The following is a 23,381-nucleotide window of genomic DNA, read 5'->3' on the forward strand; positions in this document are numbered from 1 at the left end:
TATTGTTGGCAGTCGTGAGTCCTCCCTCTCACACTTTAGGCAGAGAGCACACCTGAGCCTAGAGGTCTGGTTCAAAGTACTCACAGTGGTAGATGAGCTTGGAGCCACGTCTTGAAAAACCTCCCATTCCGTCCTTTAGTTTCTTCTCCCTGTGGAGTAGGCGGGCAGGCTTTGAGGTGCTGCTTACTGACTACGAGACAGCAGACCCTTAGGTGAGGTTAGATGAAGAATCTCTAACTTTCCTACACATGCCGGGATGTCAGGACCAAGGCAACAGTTGCTTCAGCCTGCCTCCTCATGGGTCCCTCCATGTCAGCCTCTCTCCCTTATCTCACAGACCAGGGAAGATCCTGAGGACGTAGTGAGGTCAGTGGGGTGTGTCAAACAACAGCCCGACTTTGTAACGCACATCTTTTGGGTATCATGTGGAAGGAGATTGGTTGGCAGCCATGTGCCTTAGGAGGACAGGTGACTCAGACACAGCAGGCAGAACTAGGTACGTACAAATACCTGCCTTCTCTGCAGTCCTGATGCCTTTCTCTTTCTCTCCTTACGTTCTGGACATAGAAACACCAGCAATTCTGTGTCCCAAGACCCTTATCCAACTGAAGTCCTACTAAGGAAATCTTAGTGTCTTAAGTGAAGGCAGTACCATTGAGCTCGTGAAGAGACAGGGCAACTCACCGGAAAACAACAGAATCTGAAGGTCTTCCCACACCTGGACTTCTTAAATCTGAAAAGTGAAGCGGGTGACACAACAGTAACATTTAGAGAAGGGAAGGGATGAGCACGAAGCACAGGCAGGCAGAAGGAAGACTGTTCTGGGATCCGAAAGAGAAAGCAGGAGCAAAGCCAGCCATACACTGAAGCCTGGTACCCACTGTATCCTGGGCCTCATGTCAGGGTAGGAATTCCTGGGGACAGATCAGCTATGTGCCCCGGCTTCGTGCAAGGCGGGAAATGCACAAAGAAAGGAGGGCCCCTTAAGTGTTTCAAGGGGAGAGCAAGAAGAAGTCTCAATGGAGGGAGTCTGGCAACGTCCGGAAGAGGTGGGCTTTGGGGGAAGTAAGAGATAGAGAGGAAAAAAGAGGAATAGTCTCGTGGGATCACAGGGGCATGAGTTTCTGAGTCGATGGTAAGTGTGCAGGTGAGTGGAGCTGCAGAGACAGCAATAGAGACCCTGAGGCAGAAGAACTAGAAAAGAAGAAGAAGAAGAAGAAGAAGAAGAAGAAGAAGAAGAAGAAGAAGAAGAAGAAGAAGAAGAAGAAGAAGAAGAAGAAGAAGAAGCACAAGCAGCAGCTTTGCTTAACAAAGCTGGTTCTGTAGTCTCTGTTCCGTACTTACCTGAAGAGCTCTCAGGCAGAATAGAAGGTCTACGCAGGCCTTGCCGGCTCCAGCCTTTGTGCTTGTTGGGTGGCTGGCCCAGGACAATCTGTGCACTGCTATTCTCTGATGTTCTCGCTGGGTCCCGTCTGTGGGGCCAGCTGGATGCCTTCTCGAGTTGGTGATGGATAGGCTTTTCTGACTGCTTTCCTGGTCCTAGAGCTGACCTCCTTGGGTCATTACATCCCTCCTGAGGGGCTGCTCTTCTAAACGATCCTCTCATTGGAGTCTCAGACACTTCAGTGAGCCCTGACTCATCCTTACTGATGGGTCTCTGAAGTTCCGGGATCCAGGGAGTGGTCGGAGATGAGGGACTTAGAAGGTTTGTCATGTTGCTGAAAGCCAGGCCAGGGGACCCTTCACTATTACTCTTACTGGTGGAAGCCAAAGATTCTGTTGATCTGCTTGTGGCTGGAGGCCAGGAGGTCCGTCCAGCAGAGAGAGTGGAGGCTATCCATTCTTGGCCAGTGGGTCTCAGAGTGCCCTGACCCCTTGAATGTATTATTCCTCCCTGGATACTCCGGCTTCTCCCCCTGGACTTTGGGGGTAATGGGGGTGGTTCAGAGGAGGGGTCTAAGATAGGGACTGGGGGTAGAGGCCTGTACATCCTTGAGATATTAGCGGAAGGGATGGGAGATGGCCCGGGCTCAGGCGTATCAGGAGTTGGGGGTAACGGTTTGTTGTATCTCAGCCTGGAAAGGGTGTAGGTCTGTGCATGGTGGGGGCTTTCTGGGGTGGATGGCAGAGGGCGGTGCTGCCTTGCCACAACAGAGTCAAGAACTACGGGAAGTGTGCCTGTAGCAGATCCATGGCCCCCTGAACTTGGGGCCAATGGAGGATGACTATGCCGCTTCAGCGTGGGGGCTTCGGCATGAAGAAGGCCGTCTCTCTCTCCTGTGGAACTGTAGCTATGTCTCTTTTGTGGGGGAGGAGGAGGAGAAGCTTCATGTACCCTCGTGTCCATGGAGACAGTGTGTGGAGAGGAAACATTCACAGAAGAGCCTACAGCAAAGGCTGAGTTCTGTGGGGAGCCCTGTGGCTGACTACCATGAGGACTGCTGGACCGCTCTGTATCTGGAGTGAACTCTTCAGAGTCTTGCCGCCTCCAAGGGGAAAAAGCAGTGGAGGATTCTGAAAAGACGATGCCATCCCGACTTCTTCTGTCCCTTCTTGGAATCACAGAGGCATAGATGGCGGGTTTGGGGGGCCGCTGCGGTAGTTCCGAATGGGAGAGAGCAAGTGGCATGCACTCAAAGTCTGGAGTCTGCTCTGTCCTGTGAGAGCCTGGTAATGAGTTGCTTCTTAGATGTTGGCTCACTGCATTGGAGCTGCTGAGAGGGCTGAGGGGGTTGGCCTTGTCAGAGGTGAAGCGGGGGTCCTTGGTGAGTGTGGCAGGTACTGGAGGAGTCTCACACGCCCCGCAATGAGGTGGAGTGTCAGTTGAGAGGGAGGCTGCTAGGGTGTCCTTCCCAGGAAGGACAACTGGAGAGCTAACAGGTGACAAGGTGTCAGTGATAAGGAAGTCCCTGGCAGGGATGAGAGGGGGTGAACATGGTGTCCCTGGAGGACTCACTGATGTTCCAGCAGAGACAACCTCAGTCTCCTGGGTAGACAATGTCCCCTTCCTCGGCCTGAATCCTTCTTGCTGGCTGCTGTGAGTCCGATTACCAAGGGATTCTTCAGTAGCAAAAGAGGCAGGTGAAGAAACGGGTTGGGGGGAGCACTCTCTTGACTCCAGGGCAGGAGGCAGAGCTGGGGGGGTCGGTTCCTCAGGCGCAGGCTCCCGCTGAATCCCAGGAATAGCATCAGCCATAGAGTGAGAGGACCCTGGAAACAATGTACCTAAAGAGTGAACCTCAGGGGCCACTAGAGCCATTGGAGGACAAAGCTTGCTGTCCTCTCCTGTCTTCCTCCCTTCCTCTGTTGCCTGCCTACCCCTATACCCGGTCCCCTGCTCCCCATCACCTGAGTCTACAACCCCCTGCTGGTCCTCTGGTGGCATCACTTTCCCTGTTTGGTCATGATCTTCCTGCTTTCTACTTTCATCCTCCGATGTCTCCACTGACCTCTGATTTTCTGCATACTGACAGTCTACCCTGCTCTCTTCCATCTTCCTTAATTCCCAGTCCTGCCCTTCCTCTTCAGAATCTCTCTGAGCGCGACTCCTCCTTTCCCTGTCTGCTTGATCCCACTCCCCACCATCCAGGCCTCCTAAGGCCCCACTGAGCCCCTCACTTTCCCTTTGTCCTCCAAGCAGCACCTGGTTTTGGACCTGTTCCTGCTTCCCTTCTTCCTCCTCACCATTAACTTCCTCCCCTGCTTCCTCCTGCTCCCCCAGACGCCCATCAAAACACGCGTCTTCCCTCAGAGTTACTTCCTCCTGAATTTCTACTTCCTGTCTTTCCTGCTCCTCCAGTCCCAGGGCCTCTCGAGGTTGGAGGAGGCTTTCTTGCCCTTGGTGTTCTTGTGTGTCCTCCAACCGCAGCTGTTTCCCCTGCATGGGGAGTTCGCTTCCATGGCCCTCCGACTGGTGGGTGTCACCAGAGTGCTTTTCACAGAGAGGCCAACGTCCTCTGCAGGTTGAGGTGTCTGGGAAGGTTTCTTCCTCGTCTTTGCCTTTGTTAGTCAAAGCCATGAGTTCTGGCTGCACTTCTACCGCCACTCTGCTGTCTTGCCATTCTTCCTGGACATCACAGGCCAAGAGCTCAGGGGCAGCTCTTGACACTCCGTCCTTATGGCTCTGGGGTATCACTCCCTGCTGGTCTGGAATGTCACAGGCCTTAGATGTAAGGTTTTCCTGGCTTGTCTCCACATCTGAAGAACCTTTATGGAAGAAAAGTGTCAGACTACCAGATGCATGGTCACTCATGTCCCTTAACGTGCTTGGTTGCTTCATCAAGGGTCTGTGTCCATCAGTCCACTTGTAGGCTGGGTCTTGGCCTTCTTGAGCTTCAGGATTCAAGGCAGGGATCTGACTGCTCCTCATGACAGCTTCAGGGATAGCTCTAAACTGTTCTACGGCAAGAATGGGTGTAGATGCTTCATGTTCAGGCTCCTCAGCCTCCATTAGGGCTGAATCCTAAGGAATAAAAAACAAGAGTTTCTAATGCCTCTTCTGTGTCTGTGTACACAGGGAGAGATCATGAAGAAGACGAATAGGAAGCGCCTTGGGTTCTATGCTACAAGATAGGTATTCAATGAAATAAACACCAGCTTTATTATGTTTTATTTATCGTTATTTTTTTTAAATCAAACTGAGCTATAGATTCTCTTTTCTTCTTAAAGTTTGTTAAAATGTATTTTTCTTTATACATCATCTGTATGTGCTTGCAGCACCTGAAGAATGCAGAAAAGGGCAACAGATCCCCTGGCACTGGAGTTATAGAGGTGCTAGGGACTGAACGCTAGTTCTCTGAAAGAGCAGCAAGTGTTCTTAGCTGCTAAGCCATCTCTGCAGTCGTTATGGACTTACTTAGAGGGACTGGGAAGATGGTTCAGTTGGCAAGTGTAATAAAGATTTACCTAGAGGGAATGGAGGATGGTTTGGGTGGCCTGGTGTACATGTGTATGGACCCTAGCATACACATGAAAATTCCAGGAATACAGGAGGCAGAGGCAAGTGGATCTCTGTGAGTTCGAGGCCAGCCTGGTCTATAAAGCAAGTCCAGGACAGACAAGGCTACACAGAGAAATCCTATCTCAAAAAATAAATAAATAAATAAATAAATAAATAAATAAAATCAACTAATCAATCAATCAAATTCCAGGAATAGTCATGTGCGTCTATAACCCTAACCTGTATGGGGGTGGTCAGGGACAGGTGGATCTCCAGAGCATCTTCATCAGCCAGTCTAGTCAGCCAATGAGCACCAGTTCAGTGAGAGCTAGTCTCAAAAAGTAAGATGGATGCCAGGCATGGTGGCGCATGCCTTTAATCCCAGCACTCAGGAGGCAGAGACAGGCGGATTGCTGTGAGTTCGAGGCCAGCCTGGTCTACAAAATGAGTCCAGGACAGCCAAGGCTACACAGAGAAACCCTGTCTCAAAAAAACAAAAAAAAATAGTGATAATAATAATAATAATAATAATAATAATAATAATAATAATAATAATGAGAACTTTCAAGGAAGATATTTTATGTCAACTTCTGGCCTCTACAACATACACAAAAAATATATGCCTTTGCAACACACACACACACACACACACACACATTTACCTAGGGACCCTTTAAGTATAAGACAGGGCTGGAGAGATGGCTCAGCAGTTAAGAGCACTGACTGCTCTTCCAGAGGTCCTGAGTTCAATTCCCAGCAACCACATGGTGGCTCACAGCCATCTATAATGTGATCTGATGTCCTCTCCTGTCATGCAGGTGTACATGCAGGCAGAGCACTGTATACATAATAAAAAAATAAATCTTTAAAAATAAAAAAAATATATATATAGGACAATAAGCAGTGACCAAGACAAAGCTCCTGGTGGATATAGTCGTTTTGTGGGAGAAACTGAATATAAACAATTTGGTTAGCATTAAAGGCCATTTTCAAAGGGTTCCAGGAACTGCCAGTGGTCACTGGCCTCTAAATTCTATTATGCCATTGTCTACGTCTCCCCCTCAACTCCCTGGACTCTCGTGTGACTCAGCCTCAAATAACTTCCAGACATGATGGCTGACACACCCTATACCTAACAGCCCAGAGGACTAGTGTCAGGAGTGGAACTGTCCTCCCGAGCTGCTGGCATGGGACTAAAGTAGGTCAAGCTACATTACAGCCAACGTGTAACAGATGAGTCCTTTACACCGAGTCCGGATTTTACTCATCTTCCTATGATTTTACAGAGTCTAGCTGTGCTCCATAACTACTGAACAATGTTGTCTTAAATTATAGACACGGCTGTTGTAAGACAGAAAGATAACCCCACTTACTCTATTCAACATGGCCCGTAAAGCTGTGACACCTTCATGATGACACCCACCTTCTCCCCTGGCTAACCGTTCTCACTACTTCCCAAAACTGTGACCTTTTACCCTGCCTCCCCTCTTCCAACAGAACACCTCTTATCCTATTTTGAGAAAAAAAAAAATTTTTTTTTTCAGAAAACAATGGAGGATGCTGCTTCAGTTTATTACAATTCAAAGCAGCCTGCAATGTCCACTCCTGGACCTTCTTCTTTTCCACGTTCATCCTTGCTACCCTGTGTCCTCTAGGCCATGATTATCTCTCGGTTCTCAACCTTCCTAATGCTGAGACTTTTGAATGCAATACCTCACACTGACCCCCAAACCACACCATTGTTTTTATTGCTAGTTCATAACTGTAATTTTGCTACTGTTATGAGACATAATATCAGTATTTTCCAATGGTCGGAGATAGGGTCGATCGACCTGCCCCCACCAAAGGGGTTGCAACCCACAGGTGGAGGACGGCTGTTCTAAGCAAACAGTGTTTAAGCATCCCCAGCACCATTTATTCTCTGGAGACCTAAAACAAGTTCTGCCTATGTGCTGTCCTCACAGCCGCACTTCGCACCCGCTCCAGCAGCTCAGGAGGGGACATTCTGCCAGACTCCCCTACATCACAGTCGGTGCCGGTTGTGACTAGCACTACTAACACCAGGCCTTTCCTTCTTCGTATTTACGCCACGGTGCAGTTTTGACTTATGCTCTGAGTTTCTAATTCCTCAAAGGGTTTAAACTACATTTCTACTTCTAGTAATTTAAAAAAAAAAATCATAACTCACTTCACTCCTCCCTTGCATTTTTATACCAGTTCAGTTATAAATTATGCGTTCTGATTGAACCTCAATTGCAAGCAAAACTGACAAACTGTGTGAGACGTGTTTTGTTCAATTCCCTACACTGAGCCAAACACTAGACCCATAATAATTGCTCAATAATTATTTTAAACATAAAGAATAATCTCTTTTTTCCTTCCTGGCCAAGATTTTCCATTATCATGCTCACATTTCTTTGTACCTGGAGCACAGCCTAGCCTCAGCCGCCACACAGACAGTTCAGTCTCCACACAAAATACCACTTGCACTTTAAATTCCCTGGTATCCTCTGACTAGCCTTGAGATAAATCCGAAACATTCAGCAAAGGCCATGCACACCGTGCAATGTGGCCTTTGCCTTCCTTTTCCAGCACCTGCCTCTGCCCTCAGCTATCTACCCTTCTCTCTCAGGTATAGGCCTTCGTATGTGGTAGCCCACTGGTAGGAGTCTCTGCCTCTCCTCAAACACACCTAGAACATGCCTGGAATCTCCCAGCTGTTAATGGTGTTAACGGTGCAGTCCTCACTACCCAATGTTTTATTTTATTTTTTTTATTAATTTATTCATATTACATCTCAATGGTTATCCCCCCGTTTGTATCCTCCCATTCCTTCCTCCCTCCCATTTTCCCCTTACTCCCCTCCCCTATGACTGTGACTGAGGGGGACTTCCTCTCCCTGTATATGCTCATAGGGTATGGTAGCATTTTCCAACTACCTCAGGACCTCCGTGAGCACACTCTCTCTGCCGTGTTAATGGTGCGGTCCTCTCTACCTAAACGTGTATGGTTCCTGAGAAAGATGTACAATGAAAAGAGTAAGTTTCAAGGTTCAGTTCTGCCTTTTTGATTCCTTGCTACTGTTTAAGTCAACTCTAGGAATCATTTAATCTATTTGAGTACCCTGTTTCTTATCTGTAAGAGATGGGGAAATCGTTGCCTTCACAGTTCTAATGAAGACTAACTATTACAATACAAAAAGCTCACTGTTATCCTTAAAAGTCATAGAAACTGCAGATACTGCTGATCTGAGAGACTGAACATATGTAGGAAAGAAATAGAAGATGGCAAGCTGTAGAGAGCTTTCTAGAAACACAAAACGTTGCCCAGTTTTCAGACAGACAGCAAAACTAACGCTCAAAGACTCCCATTTCCTGAGCAAATGATACACGTAGACCTGAAACAAAGATTCCTGATGTGTGCCTATTGTTAGCACCCAGTCATCCACATAGAACACAAGACAGGACCTACGGGCCTGTGGGCCCTCACTGCACCCCGCTGTGCAACTCTCTGGTCTACTCCAGGTTTAACATGGAAACCCATCTGTAAGAATGCCTTTTGTTGTCACACTGAGTTGCTATGTATACACACACATACATACACACACACACACAAAAACACACACCACACACACATACACATCACACACACACTCCATACACACACCATATACTTCACACACACAAACACACACACACACCCCACATATATCATACACACACACACCACACACATCATACACATCACACACACACACACAAACACACACATACGCACCACAGCCACGTACCTACCCTTGTAGTCTCTATGCAATAGAATCTGACATAACTAAACAGGCAGGTCCCTAGGCACCTTGCAGATGTGGTATGTGACAAGTTCCTGGTCACCTCACAGATGCAGATATTATCTATATAGGACAAGTAGATGTGATTAACATAAATGCACCTGGGTTGAAAAACTTTCAGGTCCTTTTCCAGTTTACTAGCAGTGTGTGAGATGCTCTATCCAGCCCTTAAATACAAATGATGTATAATGTGTCCTTATTCTCTCAGCCACACATTAAATAACATTTGTTCACTGATACCTTCAGAAACTTGCTCCTACCTGCCTCAGAAAACTATGTGACAAACCCTGTTATCTCTTCTCACCAGTATCTTATTGTCTGGTTCCCCTCTCACCACACACAACTCCCTGGATTTGTACACGAGCTTCTGCCATAGCTAGACTTCATCTACACACACTATATGCTGTGTGGATATTTCCAATTCTGACCTAGGGACCCAATGCATGGATGTTTCTGCAATCTTACAACTACATCTTTATCTATTTAGAAATATAGCAGTGGCTGGGAGGTGGTCGCTTACCCCTTTAATCTCAGCACTGTGGAGGCAGAGGCAGGGGGAATCATTAAGTTTGAAGCTAGCTTGGTCTACAAAGAGTTCCAGGACACTGAGGGCTACACAGAGAAACTCTGTCTTGAAAACGCAAAAGAGGAAGGAAGGAAGGAAGGAAGGAAGGAAGGAAGGAAGGAAGTCACCTCTTTATATACCATTCATCCCAAAGATGGCATATACCCTTTGTTCCTATACTTAATTTTATCTTAATAATCATATGCAGACAGACATGACCAGGCTAGAATGTGGAGAAAACTAAAGGAAATCTGTAAAGCCTGGTCTTACTCATATAAAGGCATTAGAATGGAATTTTTTTTTTTTAAACTACCCGTTCCGTTAAGAGTTGAAACATCTTCAGATCCTTCTCAACTGGGGTGACTAATCACTATTTATCTGCACACGGGCAGAGACAGGGCACAGCATCACAGGAAACTGGCTTCTCTCCAGAGCAGAGACATATCTCGTCTCTAGGACCCCACAGTGTCTAATTTTTTAGGAGACAAAGCTCCAAGTTAGCACATTAACAGAACAGTACAGAACACAGCCAACTACCACAGTGACACTCCCCAATCAACACTTTAGCTCATGTCCATTTCTAATCACCAGGTAGAAAATTATTTCAAAGATACCCTTACCTCTTGGGATTGCTTCTGCATTTACAACAAATGGTATCTATACTCCTGCCTACAGTAGGAAAGCAAATCTTCCACCATCAATCCAAAAGATACCCTCTTAGTTTTGTTTAGCTTAGACGATCACTACACAGATAATACCTTCAGTATTTGACCCCTCAGTATTGCAAAGAAACCAAATAAGGGTAGGATGACATCACTACTATGGCCTGTCCGACTAAACCAGTGACAATTGGAATAAAAAACTTTTATCTACTCTCTAATGCCTTAAATATCGATTGCCTTAGAGACCAGATGGTCTTCTGTAAGAACATTCAAAGTGAGGATGCTTATGTCTCAGGCCCACCTGTGGCCATGGGGCCATCCACTCAGCTAAGGCGTGTCATGCTTGTCATTGGCATACAAGATCACATTGTTTCTGTGTCCTTTACAGGCGCTCTAAGCGGCCAGCTCACTCTACCATGCACTGAGAGTAGAGGGTCCTGTTTACATGAGAGGCTGTTCAAAACCGGCTTGTGTCAATACCATTGTGTTCAACACCATCCCGTGAGAGATTCCATTCCTGTCCACACCAGAGTAAGTGACTAGTCCAGACACCACAAGTGACGTCTTCTTGCCGACCCCAAAGACAGCCAAGTGCATTATGTGACCACAAACGACCTCAGACAGATCATATTATGGGCAGCCATATCGCCTAGGAAGACCGATATTTGAACTTTAAAGATATCGGCAATTTCTGTATTCTTTTGAAAAGAGGGATACCTTTTCGTTCCTTCTGACTTCCCTCCCAATGCTTACATTCCTTTTAACACAGACTTAGAATTTACAAGTCTGTCCCCAGCTCCCCGCCCCCCCCCCGCGTGCCGCAGCCCCCTTCCCGCCGCCCCCCCCCCCCCGGACCCGCATGTTCTTTCAATGTTTATGGTTTCAGTCTTCGGCCTGAGGATTGGTTAAAAAAATGATGACTGTTTTGATAAGAACCCGGACCTTCCCTACCCAGGTGCAGATAAAGCAGGAAGTCTGGGAAGAGGCCACATTGGGGGCTGTTTCTCTGGGACTTGATGCTTTTTTTGAAGTAAAGCTGAGCGCACAGTGGGGGAGCAAGGGAGGAAGGAAGTTGAAAGGAAAACCACCCTATCTCATCCTCCCTGTGTTTGGTGTGCCCTTCCCCTTCAGTCGGACAGAGTGCTGGCCAGAGTTCACTGCTATAGCGACAGGAGGGCAAGACCGTCCTGGGAACCCAAGATCCAGGAAGGGGGGGAGGGGACTAAGACTTGAAAACTGAGGCCCCAGAATTAGCTCTCCCGGACCATTTCTGCTGAAAGGCACTTGGAAAAGATGCTCAGAACTAGGGCTTTGAAAATGGGCTCCTGCACCCGCGTTCTCTGGCTGGCTGCTCCAAACAGCCAGCTTTGCTAAGAATCTTTTACGCTTTGCTAAGAATCTTGTGCCGAGGCCAACAAGAAGCTCCCTATATACAGGTAAATGGGAGAGAGGGGACTCAGGGCAAGGATCCCTGTTTCATATTCCGGAGCCTTAGTTAACAGCGGAGAGAGGTGTGTACAGATTCACACAAACGTACGCATGTAAATGCAGTGAAGATAACGAAGCAAGGCCCAGGCCTGTTTACAAAAGGAGATACGTCCAGGTAAGGAGCAGCCTAGAACTTGAATCTCGAAAATTCCATATCATAGGAGTTAGCTTTCCCCAGGGCCCCGACTTTGGGCGTGGAAAAAAAAGTTCTGATTATTGGCCCGGGCACATCGCGGGGCAGGGTGCCCATTTCCAAAGCTCAGACTTGGCTGGAAAGCAAACTTTTTTCCAAGAGGCCATTCCTTCCGGCTCCCTTCCTCTTCCCGACCAGGTACTCAGCCCCTCACTCCGAGCCCGGCCCACTGGCCCAGCCCCCCATTTCCGGAGCCTGCGCCCCGAGACCAGGTCCCCGGGGAGGCCTAGTTCTCTCTTCTTTCCCGCCCCTGCCTTTCCCTCCTCCCGGCGCCACGGCCACCCAGAGCCCGGGACTGAGTAGGGAGGAGAGCACCTACCTGGTCGGAGTCACATGCTGCCCCGGGCCGGCCCAAGAGTCCCCCTCCAGGTCCCGGAGCCCGCCGCGGTCCCCAGCCAGGCCAGGCCGCCCGGCGCCCCACCCGCGGCCCGCCCCTGCCGCCGGACGGGAGGGAGGGACCGGCTTCTCCTAAGGAAGTTTCAGGTGAGGAAACAGGGACACACCTTCCCGGGGGAGGGGCAGCTCAGGGCAGAGCTGGGAAGTGCGAGCTCTCTGGGGTTAGGCTGTGCAGACGGCACCCACAGGCCTCGGCCGTCCAGGGCCAGATCCCCGGTAGGAGCAACCCAACGCTGGGGAGCCGCAGGAGAGAACCGGCCTCGGGACTCCCCGGTGTCGGCGTTCCCCTGGACGCCCCTGCGGGTCTCATCCGACCTGGCTGACTTTCTGCCCTTCGAGTTTGTCTTTGGCTTGCTAGTGTTTTGCGGAACGTCTGAGATTTGTGATTGCTTGAGTGTGTCTTTCCCTTCTGGGCGCAATGCAGTTTTCTCTTTCTTGGTGTTTGCCATAGGGTAAAGGGTGTCTCTTACTCAGGTTCTGTGCAGCTCTGTCTATCTCTGCCTTTCCCTCTCTGCTTCTCTCTCTCTCTCTCTCTCTCTCTCTCTCTCTCTCTCTCTCTCTCTCTCTCTCTCTCTCTCTCTTTCTCTGTGTCTCTGTCTCTCTCTGTGTCTCTGTCTCTGTCTCTCTCTCCCTCCCTCCCTCCTTCCTTCCTTCCCTCCCCCCTCCTTCTCTCCCTCCCTTGCTCTCTTCATTGAGTGCCTAAACTTGCCTATGTCTTTTCTGTAGATAGCCTGTTTGAGTCCATATTCCTGAGTTCATTTTAAAAGCTTATGTCTTAGTTTTTATACTTCTCTATTCTTTCCAGTATTCTGAGTGTGTTTGTTTATGCTTAATTCATTAGCGCCCCCCACCCCCGCGCGCGCGCGCGCACACACACACACACACACACACACACACACACACACACGCACGCACGCACTGCAACCACCACCACCACCACCACCACCACCACCACCCTTACATAGGGACAGGAACTTTGGATGTTCTGCCCATAGGCTTCCTCCCCAAACTCACTCCTTGCTCTGGGAGGTTCCATAGTAACATGTGTCCAGGAGAATCTTAACAGTCTCTTTGGCTATTTTTCTTTCAGGAATGCTGTGGCTCGACACTCCAAACAGCTTCGTGGGTAGACTGTTCCTCATCTCTGTGACCCCGGGCTGCTGTACTGATCCTGAGAGAAGAGGCCATGCAGTTGTTTGGAAGGCCCTGTGGACTAAAACGTGACTGAGGAAGAACGGCCTCCTCTTCTGGTAGTCTTGAAGCAATGCTGTGTTAAAAAAAAAAAAAGATGCCCTAGTTCCATCATGCTCCTTTGAAGGATTAAACTTTAAACAGTTTAGCTAGATTAGACACACTCTCAATTGCCATGAAATATACAGGAAAGAATGGGAAATGCCAAAACTAGGACCGAGCCATATAAGGCCAGGCCGGCATGCTTCATAGACCCAGCTAAGGCACAAGGACAAGGAGGGAAGCGAATCAGAAGGTTAAAGCTGCTCAAAAGTTAGAACTCTTCCTAAACTGGCAAAGAAACCACAAGGAATCAGAAGGTCCGGCTCTCTCATGTCTTTCCTCAACTTCTGATCCAGAGGTTGCTGGTCTCAGGACAGCTTCTGCACTGCATCTTGGGTACAGCCAGTGTGGACAGGGAGCTGGTCATTCATTTTCCTGCCTTTGGCTCTCTTTAACATCAGATCACTTTCCCCAGTTTTTTCTCTCTTCGCCTGACTCTCACAGCCTGAAGCGCCAGTTCAGAATCAGCTGATTCTGAGCTGGCAGCATTGTAGCTCTTTAAGCAGCTTGCTTCTCTCATTTTTTTTTTTCCTGATCTGCTGCTGTCCCAGGTTCCGCAGGGGAATGTCTACCTGGCTTTCCAACTGGTGATGAGATGTGGTTGAACTGACCCCTTAGGGAGTTTACTTCTCCTTGAGCCTGCTCCCGTCTTCAGAGTATTCGTGGGTATGAGACCAGTCTAGCCCCTCACCTTGCAGACTGAGTCTCATTAGTTAATTCATCATTTCTGTCAACATCTCTTGGCACCTAGACTTCGGTGCCAAGAATGACAGGGTTGTTATCCTGAGATTAAGAAACTTTATTTGGGCCCATATTTCTTTTAAACTCCTGATAAGAGAAAAAAAATGATTGGTGTTAACTTTCTGATGCTTTACTTCAATGTTTCTATGCATTGTTTCCTGCTGTCCTTAACGGTCGCACCTCACTGGGTTGCTCCAGAGACTCCAGAGGGGGCGTATAAAGAAATTGTTTACGTAAGCATACTATACTCAGAAGGTGCTGAATATGGGCTATTTTCCTTTTCTAAGAGGGCCTGACAGTTATGCATGTGAAATGAGTTTATAATAACAACATAAGAGGAAAATAGGTTCAGAATAAAGTTATTTTTAAATGAGAGCTGTATGTGGTTGAAGAGGAATAAACACAGGCTCTGGAGTTTGAGGTCACTTCAGTCAGACAAAAGTGGCCCTGAAATGCACCTAGGAGTGACCGGAGGAACAAGAAAAGTCCCCGAGTAGTTCTAGATACTAAGACTAAATTGTTTGGCAATAGGAATGCGCTAGCCTTAGGCCTGCAGCTGCCACTGTCTTGAAGACATTCACCTGGTGTCCTGGTCGCTGCTCCCACTTGTGCAACTATGACTCCTGCCAAAGCTATGCCACTTGTTTGAATACTGCTTAGACCTTCCTGCCTCTGCTTCTTGCCTGCTCTAGTGTCCCAACCTTAAACATCTTGGACTTGAGTTTGAGTGGACTTCTTTTTTTTAAAATATATTTTATTAATTTATTCATATCACATCTCAATTGTTATCCCCTCCCTTGTATCCTCCCATTTCTCCCTCCCTCCTGCTTTCCCCTTACTCCCTTCCCCTATGACTGTGACTGAGGGGGACCTCCTCCCCTTGTATATGCTCATAGGGTATCAAGTCTTTTCTTTGGACTTCTTTTTTTTAACTTGGGTGTCTGTGCTCTCTTCATCTCTCTGTCCTTTAAATCCACTCTGATTTGGCCACTATGGTTCTTAACTATTTTTTTAATAACTTAATTGACTTTTATTTTTTTTAAGAGACACGGTTTCACCGGGGGGTGGGGGGTGGGGGGTAGGGGGGTGGGGGGGTGGGGGGGGTGGGGGGGATGGGGGGGCGGTGGTGGTGGTGGCGCAAGCCTTTAATTCCAGCACTTGAGAGGCAGAGGCAGGTAATTTGCTGTGAGTTTGAGACTAGCCTGGTCTACAAAGCGAGTCAAGGACAGGCAGGACTACTCAGAGAAACCGTGTCTCGGAAAACAAACGAAGCTGGCCTCGAACTCACAGAGATCCGCCTGCCTCTGCCTCCCCGAGTGCTGGGATTACAGGTGTGCCACTGCATCTGGCTGGCATTCTTTTCTACATTTCGGTTTCCACATATTTGTTTTCTCAACCTCTCCCTACTGGCACTTACTCAACTTCCTGCTGTCCAAGGCATGTGTACAAATTAACACCTTCCCATTTTCCCATCATCCTTTGCTTCATATATATCCATAGACAACAAGGATACAAAGAGCAGTACCTCAAAGTAACAGACCATAGGCAGGTGTAGCAAGTGTTGTGCTGCAAGGATCACAATGGGTGCATAAAAGAGAGCAACGGTCACTGTTTTGGGAGCAGAGGTGACCTAGTGAGAAAGGATATTTTATAATAGGTGTTATGGAAAGTGATTCATTTGTAAAGGAAGATACAGCAAAGGCAGATGGGCATTGGAAATAAGACATATACCTAGAGAAGTCTGAGTGTCTTCTCATCAGGGAAGTGCACACAGTGTAGGTCTTGCTAAAGGAGCGGTGAAATAACAGAGAATGTTTGGGAATGATGGTCAGACAACCATATTAAGGAACGCCTGTGGCCATGCAATTCTACTGAGTTTAGATCGTAATCTCTGGAGATGGGCCTCTGAGGACTGTGAGAAAGGCCATGATGTGATCAGATGAGAGGTCAAGAGAAAGCCACTCCTGTTGGAATGTGGGGACTAGCCTGAAGTAGGTAGTGAAGTGTAGGCACAGGGAGGAAGCCTGTTTTGTGGGTGTGGTTGGTAACGTGTTGCACACTATACTCTGCAGGGAAGGCAGATGACACACTCAGCCAATGGCTCGAGGGAGGGGCAAGCCAGGGAGGCAGTGGAGTTAAGAGTCAGGATGACTGCTTCTTGAAGGTAAGTAATAAATTCAGAACTGAAAAACTGACTAGGGGGGAAATAAAATAGCTTGCTCACTTGTAAATGGATGGGATTAAAATGGAAGACTCCAAAGGAAACCCACACCAATTACAGCCAGTTAGTGTTTTATAAAAATTGTCAGAAGTAGATTGAAGACAGAGACAGAGAGAGCCTGTTCAACATATAAGGTTGGGCAAACTGGATAGCCACATGTGGAAGAGTGCAAGTAGGTCTCGTCCCCTCATCTTGTACAAAAGCTAATTCAACATGGGATCAAAGGCCTCAGTGTGAGACCCCAAACTGAATCTTGCTGGAGAAAACCAAGATGAAGCAAATGAAGATATGGTCAGAGTGGACTTTCTACAAATGACTGGTAGCACAGGAAGTCCTTCTCAGAATTTACACATGGGCCGACAAGACGTTAAAAAGGGTTTGCACTGCAAGGGAAATGGTCACCAAATCAAAGAGAGAACTATTGAACTGCAAAGATTCTTGGCCAGACAAAGAATTAATATCAAGAATATGTAATGAACTGCAAAGATTAAGCTCTCATATGCCAAATCATCCTATCAGTAAATGGGCTGTTTAACTGAATAGGACATTCTCAAAAGGATTACACACAAATATCTGGTAAATATTTGAAAAAGTGTTGGTCATCCTTTACCCTCAGAGAAATGCTAGTTAAGACTGCTTTGAGATTCCAAGTGACTTCCAGGAATGGCTGTCATCGAGACAAGAAAGGACAACAGTGCTGGCAAGGATGTGGGAACTATGGAACCCTTATATAGTGTTAGTACAGCTGCTATGGATATCAGCATGGAGACGTCTTATAAAACTAAAAGCGAAACTACCCTATGACCTAGCTGTACATATCTGTATGACTGCATACTTCCAGACATACACCTGCAGGACTAAAGGGCAATATACCACAGACAGATTTACATACTCATGTTTTCTTCTGCACTAATCACAGTTGCTAAAAATAGAGCTAGCCTAGATGCCCATCAAGAAATCCTTGGGGAGATGGCTAGGTGTTTAAGAACACGGGATTCTTTTCCAGAGGGTCTGAGTTTAATCCTGGAACTCCAGTTCCAGTGAATTAGATACTTTCTGGCCTCCACATATTCCAGGCATGCATGTGCTGCTTCTAAGACATACATGCAGGCAAAACACATATACACATAAAAATAAGTAAAAATAAAAATTTTTTAAAAGGATGGATGGATAGAGAAAATGTACATATACATACTAGAGTTATACTGTCATTAAAAAAATGAAAGGATGGCGTTTGCAGGAAAATAGATAGAACTGCAGATCATGTTAAGTAAGATAAGTCAGACCTAGAAAGGCATTTTTTTTTTCATATGCGGAATCCAGATGTACATTTGTGTGTTGGGGTGAGGGTTAGGGCACATGACAGGGGAGGAGGGCATCTTAAGGAAGGGAAGAAGGTGTAAAAAGAGAAGGCAACATGTGACATGAAAGCAGATGGGGGGGGGTTGCAATTTAGGTGGAGAAGAAATCAGCCAGAGGGCAAGGAATAGGGAGGCTGGTAGCCAAGGGGGACAGAGAAAGAACAGAGCATAATGGGATACGTGCATGAAACCAGCACAGTGGAAGCTGTTATAAATATGTTTACAAAATTTAAAAAAAAAAAGATTTTTTTTTCTTTCTGGAGTATTTGCTCTGACTGTGGGAGACAACCTCTCCATGATGCTCCATAGACTGTGCCAGAGTGCCGGAGTCTTGCTTCTGCAGTGATGACATCCAAGACTATATTCTACTCACAGGAAGACAAGCTAACTTGCTGCTTACTTTGGATTTTCATTCATGGGGCTGGTTTTTTTTTTTTTTCCTCCAGGTGGATACTTTGATTCAGGCTTTAGAAGCCACTGACACACTAACAAGCCTTCCCTGGAGCTCAGCTCCTCTTGTCATTTGTGTGCTAGAGCCAGAGCTTTAGTTTGCCTGAGGTAGTTGACATCATATATTACTTTATTCATTACTGATAAAAAAAAATGGGCAGTACTTTAGGGAGTTACTGAAGGAAATGGTGTGCTTTCTACGAAAGAAATATGTGTACTAGTTCAAATGTTTTAACACAGGCAGTCTTGGAAATTCCAAGTCAGCTAAATAAGTAGAAATAAGTAATTTTATGTGTTAAGAAAGCTAAATAGACCACCACCACAAACTTACACACACACTGACATCGTGTCAATTTGTGAATTGCTAATAATGTTCATACTAACCAGCTGTGCAGAGTGTCTCAAAGTGCACTTTGCAGGATGCCTGTACCAGAGTCCTTTTACTGAGATTTGTGGGTCATTTTTAAAGGTTTAAAGTGTGGGATTCATGGACTTCAAGTGTATAGAGAAAGAGGGAGGAAATAGGGTTGATTGCAACATCTGTTCTAAGAATATTACGAGTATCAGGGAAAAGAGACTTTGAAAAATGATGTACTTTTAAAAAAATGTGCCAGGTGTGGTGGCACATGCCTTTAATCCCAGCATTTGGGAGGTAGAGGCAGGTAGATCAATGTGAGTTCAAGGTCAATCTGGGTCTATAGAAGAGTCCAGGACAGCCAAGGATACACAGAGAAACCCTGTCTAAAAGAACAAAAACAACAACAACAACAACAACAACAAAAACCCAAACCCAAAACCAAACCAAACAACAACAAAAATGTGTGTGTGTGTGTATGTGTTTACATGAGTTTATGTGTCCCACTTGCATGCAGGCACCTGTGAAGGCCAGAAGACAGCATTGAATCCCCTGGAGCTGTAGTTACATGCGGTTGTGAGATGTCTGATATGTGTGCTGGAAACTAAACCTGGGTCCTCTGCAATAGCAGTAAACACCCTTAAACACGGAGACACCTCTCAGCCCAAGAGAGGCTTTCTTATGCTGAAGTGTGAGGTTAGGATGATATCAGGGAATTTCAGACTAACTGGGAGGGGGAGCAATGGGACAGAGACATCTTTCAAAGTTGTGTTTGGACATAAATGTGGTCACTTGCGGCCATGCTCACTGACTGCATGTGTGAAGTCAGTTTTAAGGTTATGAAGCCATATGCTGTCTTTTGTTTCAGGCATATCATGAATGATTGATAAAGCCTGGTACATAGAATTCAGTTGCTACATGGAGCTAATTTCTCCGGCTGGGATCTATTCACTCCCTTCAGAGCTGAATTAAAAGAGAGAGTATTAGCTCACACAGAAGTCATCTGGGGTCTTTCTTTTCATAAAGATATTTTTATCTTGTGTATTCCTTATCTTGTATAGTCTTATAGTTTGATGCTTTCCCAAGAGATAAAGAGTCTAATATGGTGTCAATAAAGACTCTATCTAAAGTATTTGTTCAGATTCTTTAATGGACTTCTCATTTGAAAGAACCAATTTAGCCAAAATGAAAGCAATTGATTTTGTTCATTGTTTGTGTCTATCAGAGGTGTAGATGGACTAGACAGAAGACAGAAAGAGAAAGGTGCCTTTACCTTAAAAATAAGCAGTATTTTCCTACCTGTCCTGGCCCTGGGAGTTAACCAGGCCGCTGGCCCTGATGTCTAATGGAGGGAACACATGAACAACGGAGGCATGGAGGCATGTATGCATTTGACTCCGTCTGTTCAGGGGATCCATACTGGAGGTTGTAAGCAACCAAGGATGAAACATTTGGCAAAATCCTGTATTTATATTCCACATATACTGATTTTTAAAAATCAATATTTCCTAAACAATACAGTGTGATGCTATTTGCCTAACGCTTTCATGGTGCTTGGTAATAGAGGTGATCTAGAGATGGTTGCTTTCTCTCTCTCTCTCTCTCTCTCTCTCTCTCTCTCTCTCTCTCTCTTTTCTTTTCTTTTTTTCTTTCAAGACTGGCTGTCCTGGACTCACTTTTTAGGACAGGCTGGCCTCAAACTCACAGCGATCTGCCAGCCTTTGCCTCCTGAGTGCTGGGATTAAAGGTGTGTGCCACCACACCCAGCCTTTTTTCTTTTTCTTTTCTGTCTTCCTTCCTTTCTTTTTTTTTTTTAAAGATGGTTTCAAGTCTTTTGGAAGGTTGCCTAGATAATATGAAGAACCAAGACTGTTTTATATAAGATCCTTGAGCATCGGCAGATGTGGTCCCCATGAAGGACCCTGGAGCCCACTCGCTCAGACACCGAGGGGGACAACAATATAGTTTGTGGCAGAGGTGTGTACAGAGAACTTAGAGAAGGTATGGAGATGGCTCACTCTAAATGTGTTTGCAAAGCAAGCTCCAACTGACGGTGTCTTCCTGTGACATTGCTAGGGTGGTAAGGAAATTAACTGCCATGCTCCCTTTGTCTGGAGAGGCCTGTGCTTCTTGTAATATGCTCTGGGAAATATGTCTTGCTCTGTTTCCCTCTGCTGAGTTGTAAAGAAAAGAGGTTTAATTTGGCTTCCAAACCCAGAGGCATCCCAGGTGTCAAAACCAACGAAGGGCCTTATGCTGTGTCCGTACGTGGAAAGGAGTGGAGACTCAGGTGCCTTCGTGACAAGCAAGAAAGGTCTTGATATATGCAGAAGGGCCCTGTCTTCAGAAATCAAACATGCCTTAGGCTGCATCCCCCACACTGCTGCACCGAGGAATTAAGGTTCTGAAGAGCAGGCGCTGTATCTTGTAGCTCCATGTTTCCAGTGTCTGAAAAGAATCACATAGGAAGTCAACTAGTGAATGTTTGTTGAATGAATACACAAAATAATTAGGTGCATAGACTACAGTGTCTCCTTTGGTCCACAAGAGCTTCATGACCACATTCAGCAGTTGCAGAAACACAAAATCAAAGGGGCCGCCTACTCCTTCACATAATGGTCTTCTTGGGTATATTTAATTCTTCCAGATGGTTCAATAGTCTTAAGCTGGCACCTCTGCCTGGGTTCCTTTAGCAATTCTCTTGAATACAGCTGTTTACTAATCACTGTTGACTTCTCCAGGAACACATCTCTGGCACACGCGCGCGCGCGCGCACACACATACACATACACGCGCACACACACACACACACGCATTTTGGAGTGCCTTGCTATTAGAATAGTGTCGGACACTGAAAGCTTGTCCTCACAGTGCAGAGCCTCCTGACGTGACTGTTGGATTGCTTGTTGTCATGAGCTCCACTTTCCCCTAACAGTGGAGCAAATCTTTAGTGTTATTACCTGATGATGGGCCAGCTTTGAATCACTAAGAGTGAAAGGGGAATTGGAATCCTAGCTACATTTAGGACTGGAGTGGGGTTGGGTGTAGCGGGAGGTATTTTTATCAGCCTTAGACAAATTCAGAGACAGCACAGAAGGGCAAGCTCGTGTGAATACACGATCATCTACCTATGAGAAATGGTGCCGAGTACGTGGTAGAAGCTTCCTCAGCCTAGCTCCTGACTTTATTCCCAGTCTCCCTCTGAGATTGTCTTTTCTATGGCTCCACGTGCTCTCAGTCCTAGCCATATGTTGGCCAAACCATCAATGCTGTGCAGTATTTCCACTCCATGACCTTCCAAGGCAGTAATGGTGATGCCTGAACTATTCTTCCTGCCTCTTTCTATCTGTCAGGCTCTTAGTAATTTGCAGGATGAAGTAACGTGTATTTCTTTGAAACCTTTCCTAACTTCTTTAAATGTCATAGTTATGGTGAAGATATATGACCAATGGAGAACAGCTTTAATTCAGGAAGGGGAGGGGAGATAAATACAGGAGGGAGGAGAGTTTGAAAAAGTTATACAGGCCAGGCGGTGGTGGCACATGCCCTTTATCCCAGCACTTGGGATGCAAAGGCAGGCAGGTCTCTGTGAGTTCGAGGCCAGCCTGGTCTACTAAGCGAGTCTAAGACAGCCAAGGCTACACAGAGAAACCCTGTCTCAAAACAAAAACAAAAAAGAAAAGAAAAAGTCATATAGAACTATGTAATTGACTGTCTACCTAAAAATGCCTATAGTCTATGTAAATTGATATAGAAATATACATATATGTAAATATATATGCATAGATAAGTAAAATCTTCTCATATAGTCTTTGTTTATTTGTTTTGATTTGGGACAGAGTTTCTCTGTGCCTTGACTGTCCCAGATTCCCTTCATAGAGCAGGCTGGCCTCAAACTCCCAGCGATCTGTCTGCCTCTGCCTCCCAAGTGCTGGGATTAAAGGCATACTCCAACACGCCTGGCTCTCATATAGTTTTAACAGTGTTCCTCCCATGAGCTATACACTGTCTAACAAAGACCCCAACACCAAGTATAAGAAGCCCTTTTTTTGAGTTGTTGGTCAGGGTTGTCCAAGAGACTCCTCAAACATTATAGGCTGTGGTTATGTTATTGCCCTTAGTAGCCCCCAGGGATGTAAAATAAGTCCCTATTTCTGTTTTCTTTGTTTTCTTTCTTTCTTTCTTTCTTTCTTTCTTTCTTTCTTTCTTTCTTTCTTTCTTTCTTTCTTTGAGAAAGGGTTTCTCTGTGTCATCTTAGCTATCCTGGACTCGCTTTGCAGACCAGGCTGGCCTCAAACTCAAAAGCATCTGCCTGCCTCTGCCTCCCAAGTGCTGGGATTAAAGGAGTGCACCACTGTGCCCAGCTGTAAGTCCCTATTTCTAAATGCACCACGCCATGCACTTAGACACAGGATCTGAGGGCCAGAACTTACCTGAATGCTTCCTCTTAAAGAACTAGCTTTTATGGTACCCAGAAACACCTTGCAAGCTTCCAAAGGAGGGAAGCAGTCAACAGTCCTAGCCAGATATAGTGCCCCAAAACCACAATGACCAACATGGCAAGATAACCCAATGGTTCAGTAAGGGCACACATATCTTGGCAGTAACCAACAACTCTCTAATTGGGTCTTAAGACCAACCCCCAAAAGGGGAAGTCATACCTGGCACTGGAAACCTAGCCAACTACCCAGGGCTAGTCAAGCCTTGGATCTTCAAGGAGAACTTACAACCTGACTTTACTAAACCAGCATAATCCCTATCTACATTTAACACATTTATCCTTAGACCCACAGAGAAGCACATTTCTCACTCCTCATCAAGGAGACTTCTCTTTGCAACAGACTGAGACCTTTGCAGAACAATACATTAGATC

General features: G+C 46.3%; 1 protein-coding gene and 1 long non-coding RNA gene across 4 annotated transcripts in view; one reads left to right on the forward strand and one right to left on the reverse strand.

The window, feature by feature from the left end:
- Positions 1 to 12,161, reverse strand: part of ARHGEF5 (Rho guanine nucleotide exchange factor 5) — a 24,765-nt gene extending 12,604 nt beyond the window's left edge. The window contains exons 1-4 of the mRNA XM_084787361.1: positions 12,011 to 12,161; positions 1,345 to 4,462; positions 685 to 733; positions 85 to 149 (exon numbers count right to left, since the gene is read on the reverse strand). Coding sequence (XP_084643487.1) covers positions 85 to 149; positions 685 to 733; positions 1,345 to 4,450 — 3,220 coding nt within the window. The 5' untranslated portion in view covers positions 4,451 to 4,462; positions 12,011 to 12,161. The remainder of the gene's footprint in view (positions 1 to 84; positions 150 to 684; positions 734 to 1,344; positions 4,463 to 12,010) is intronic.
- Positions 10,993 to 19,769, forward strand: LOC311600557. Of its 3 annotated transcripts, none has more exons than XR_014780276.1 (3): positions 10,993 to 11,613; positions 13,178 to 13,337; positions 16,194 to 19,769. It is a non-coding gene; the product is annotated as an uncharacterized lncRNA (long non-coding RNA). The 3 variants fall into 3 exon arrangements; XR_014780277.1 differs by lacking the exon at positions 10,993 to 11,613 and adding an exon at positions 12,046 to 12,174; XR_014780278.1 differs by lacking the exon at positions 10,993 to 11,613 and adding an exon at positions 12,213 to 12,303.
- Positions 19,770 to 23,381: the final 3,612 nt, after the last annotated feature.

Source organism: Acomys minous, assembly GCF_964271855.1.
Source record: "Acomys minous genome assembly, chromosome: 6".
NCBI classification, from domain to species: Eukaryota; Metazoa; Chordata; class Mammalia; order Rodentia; family Muridae; genus Acomys; species Acomys minous.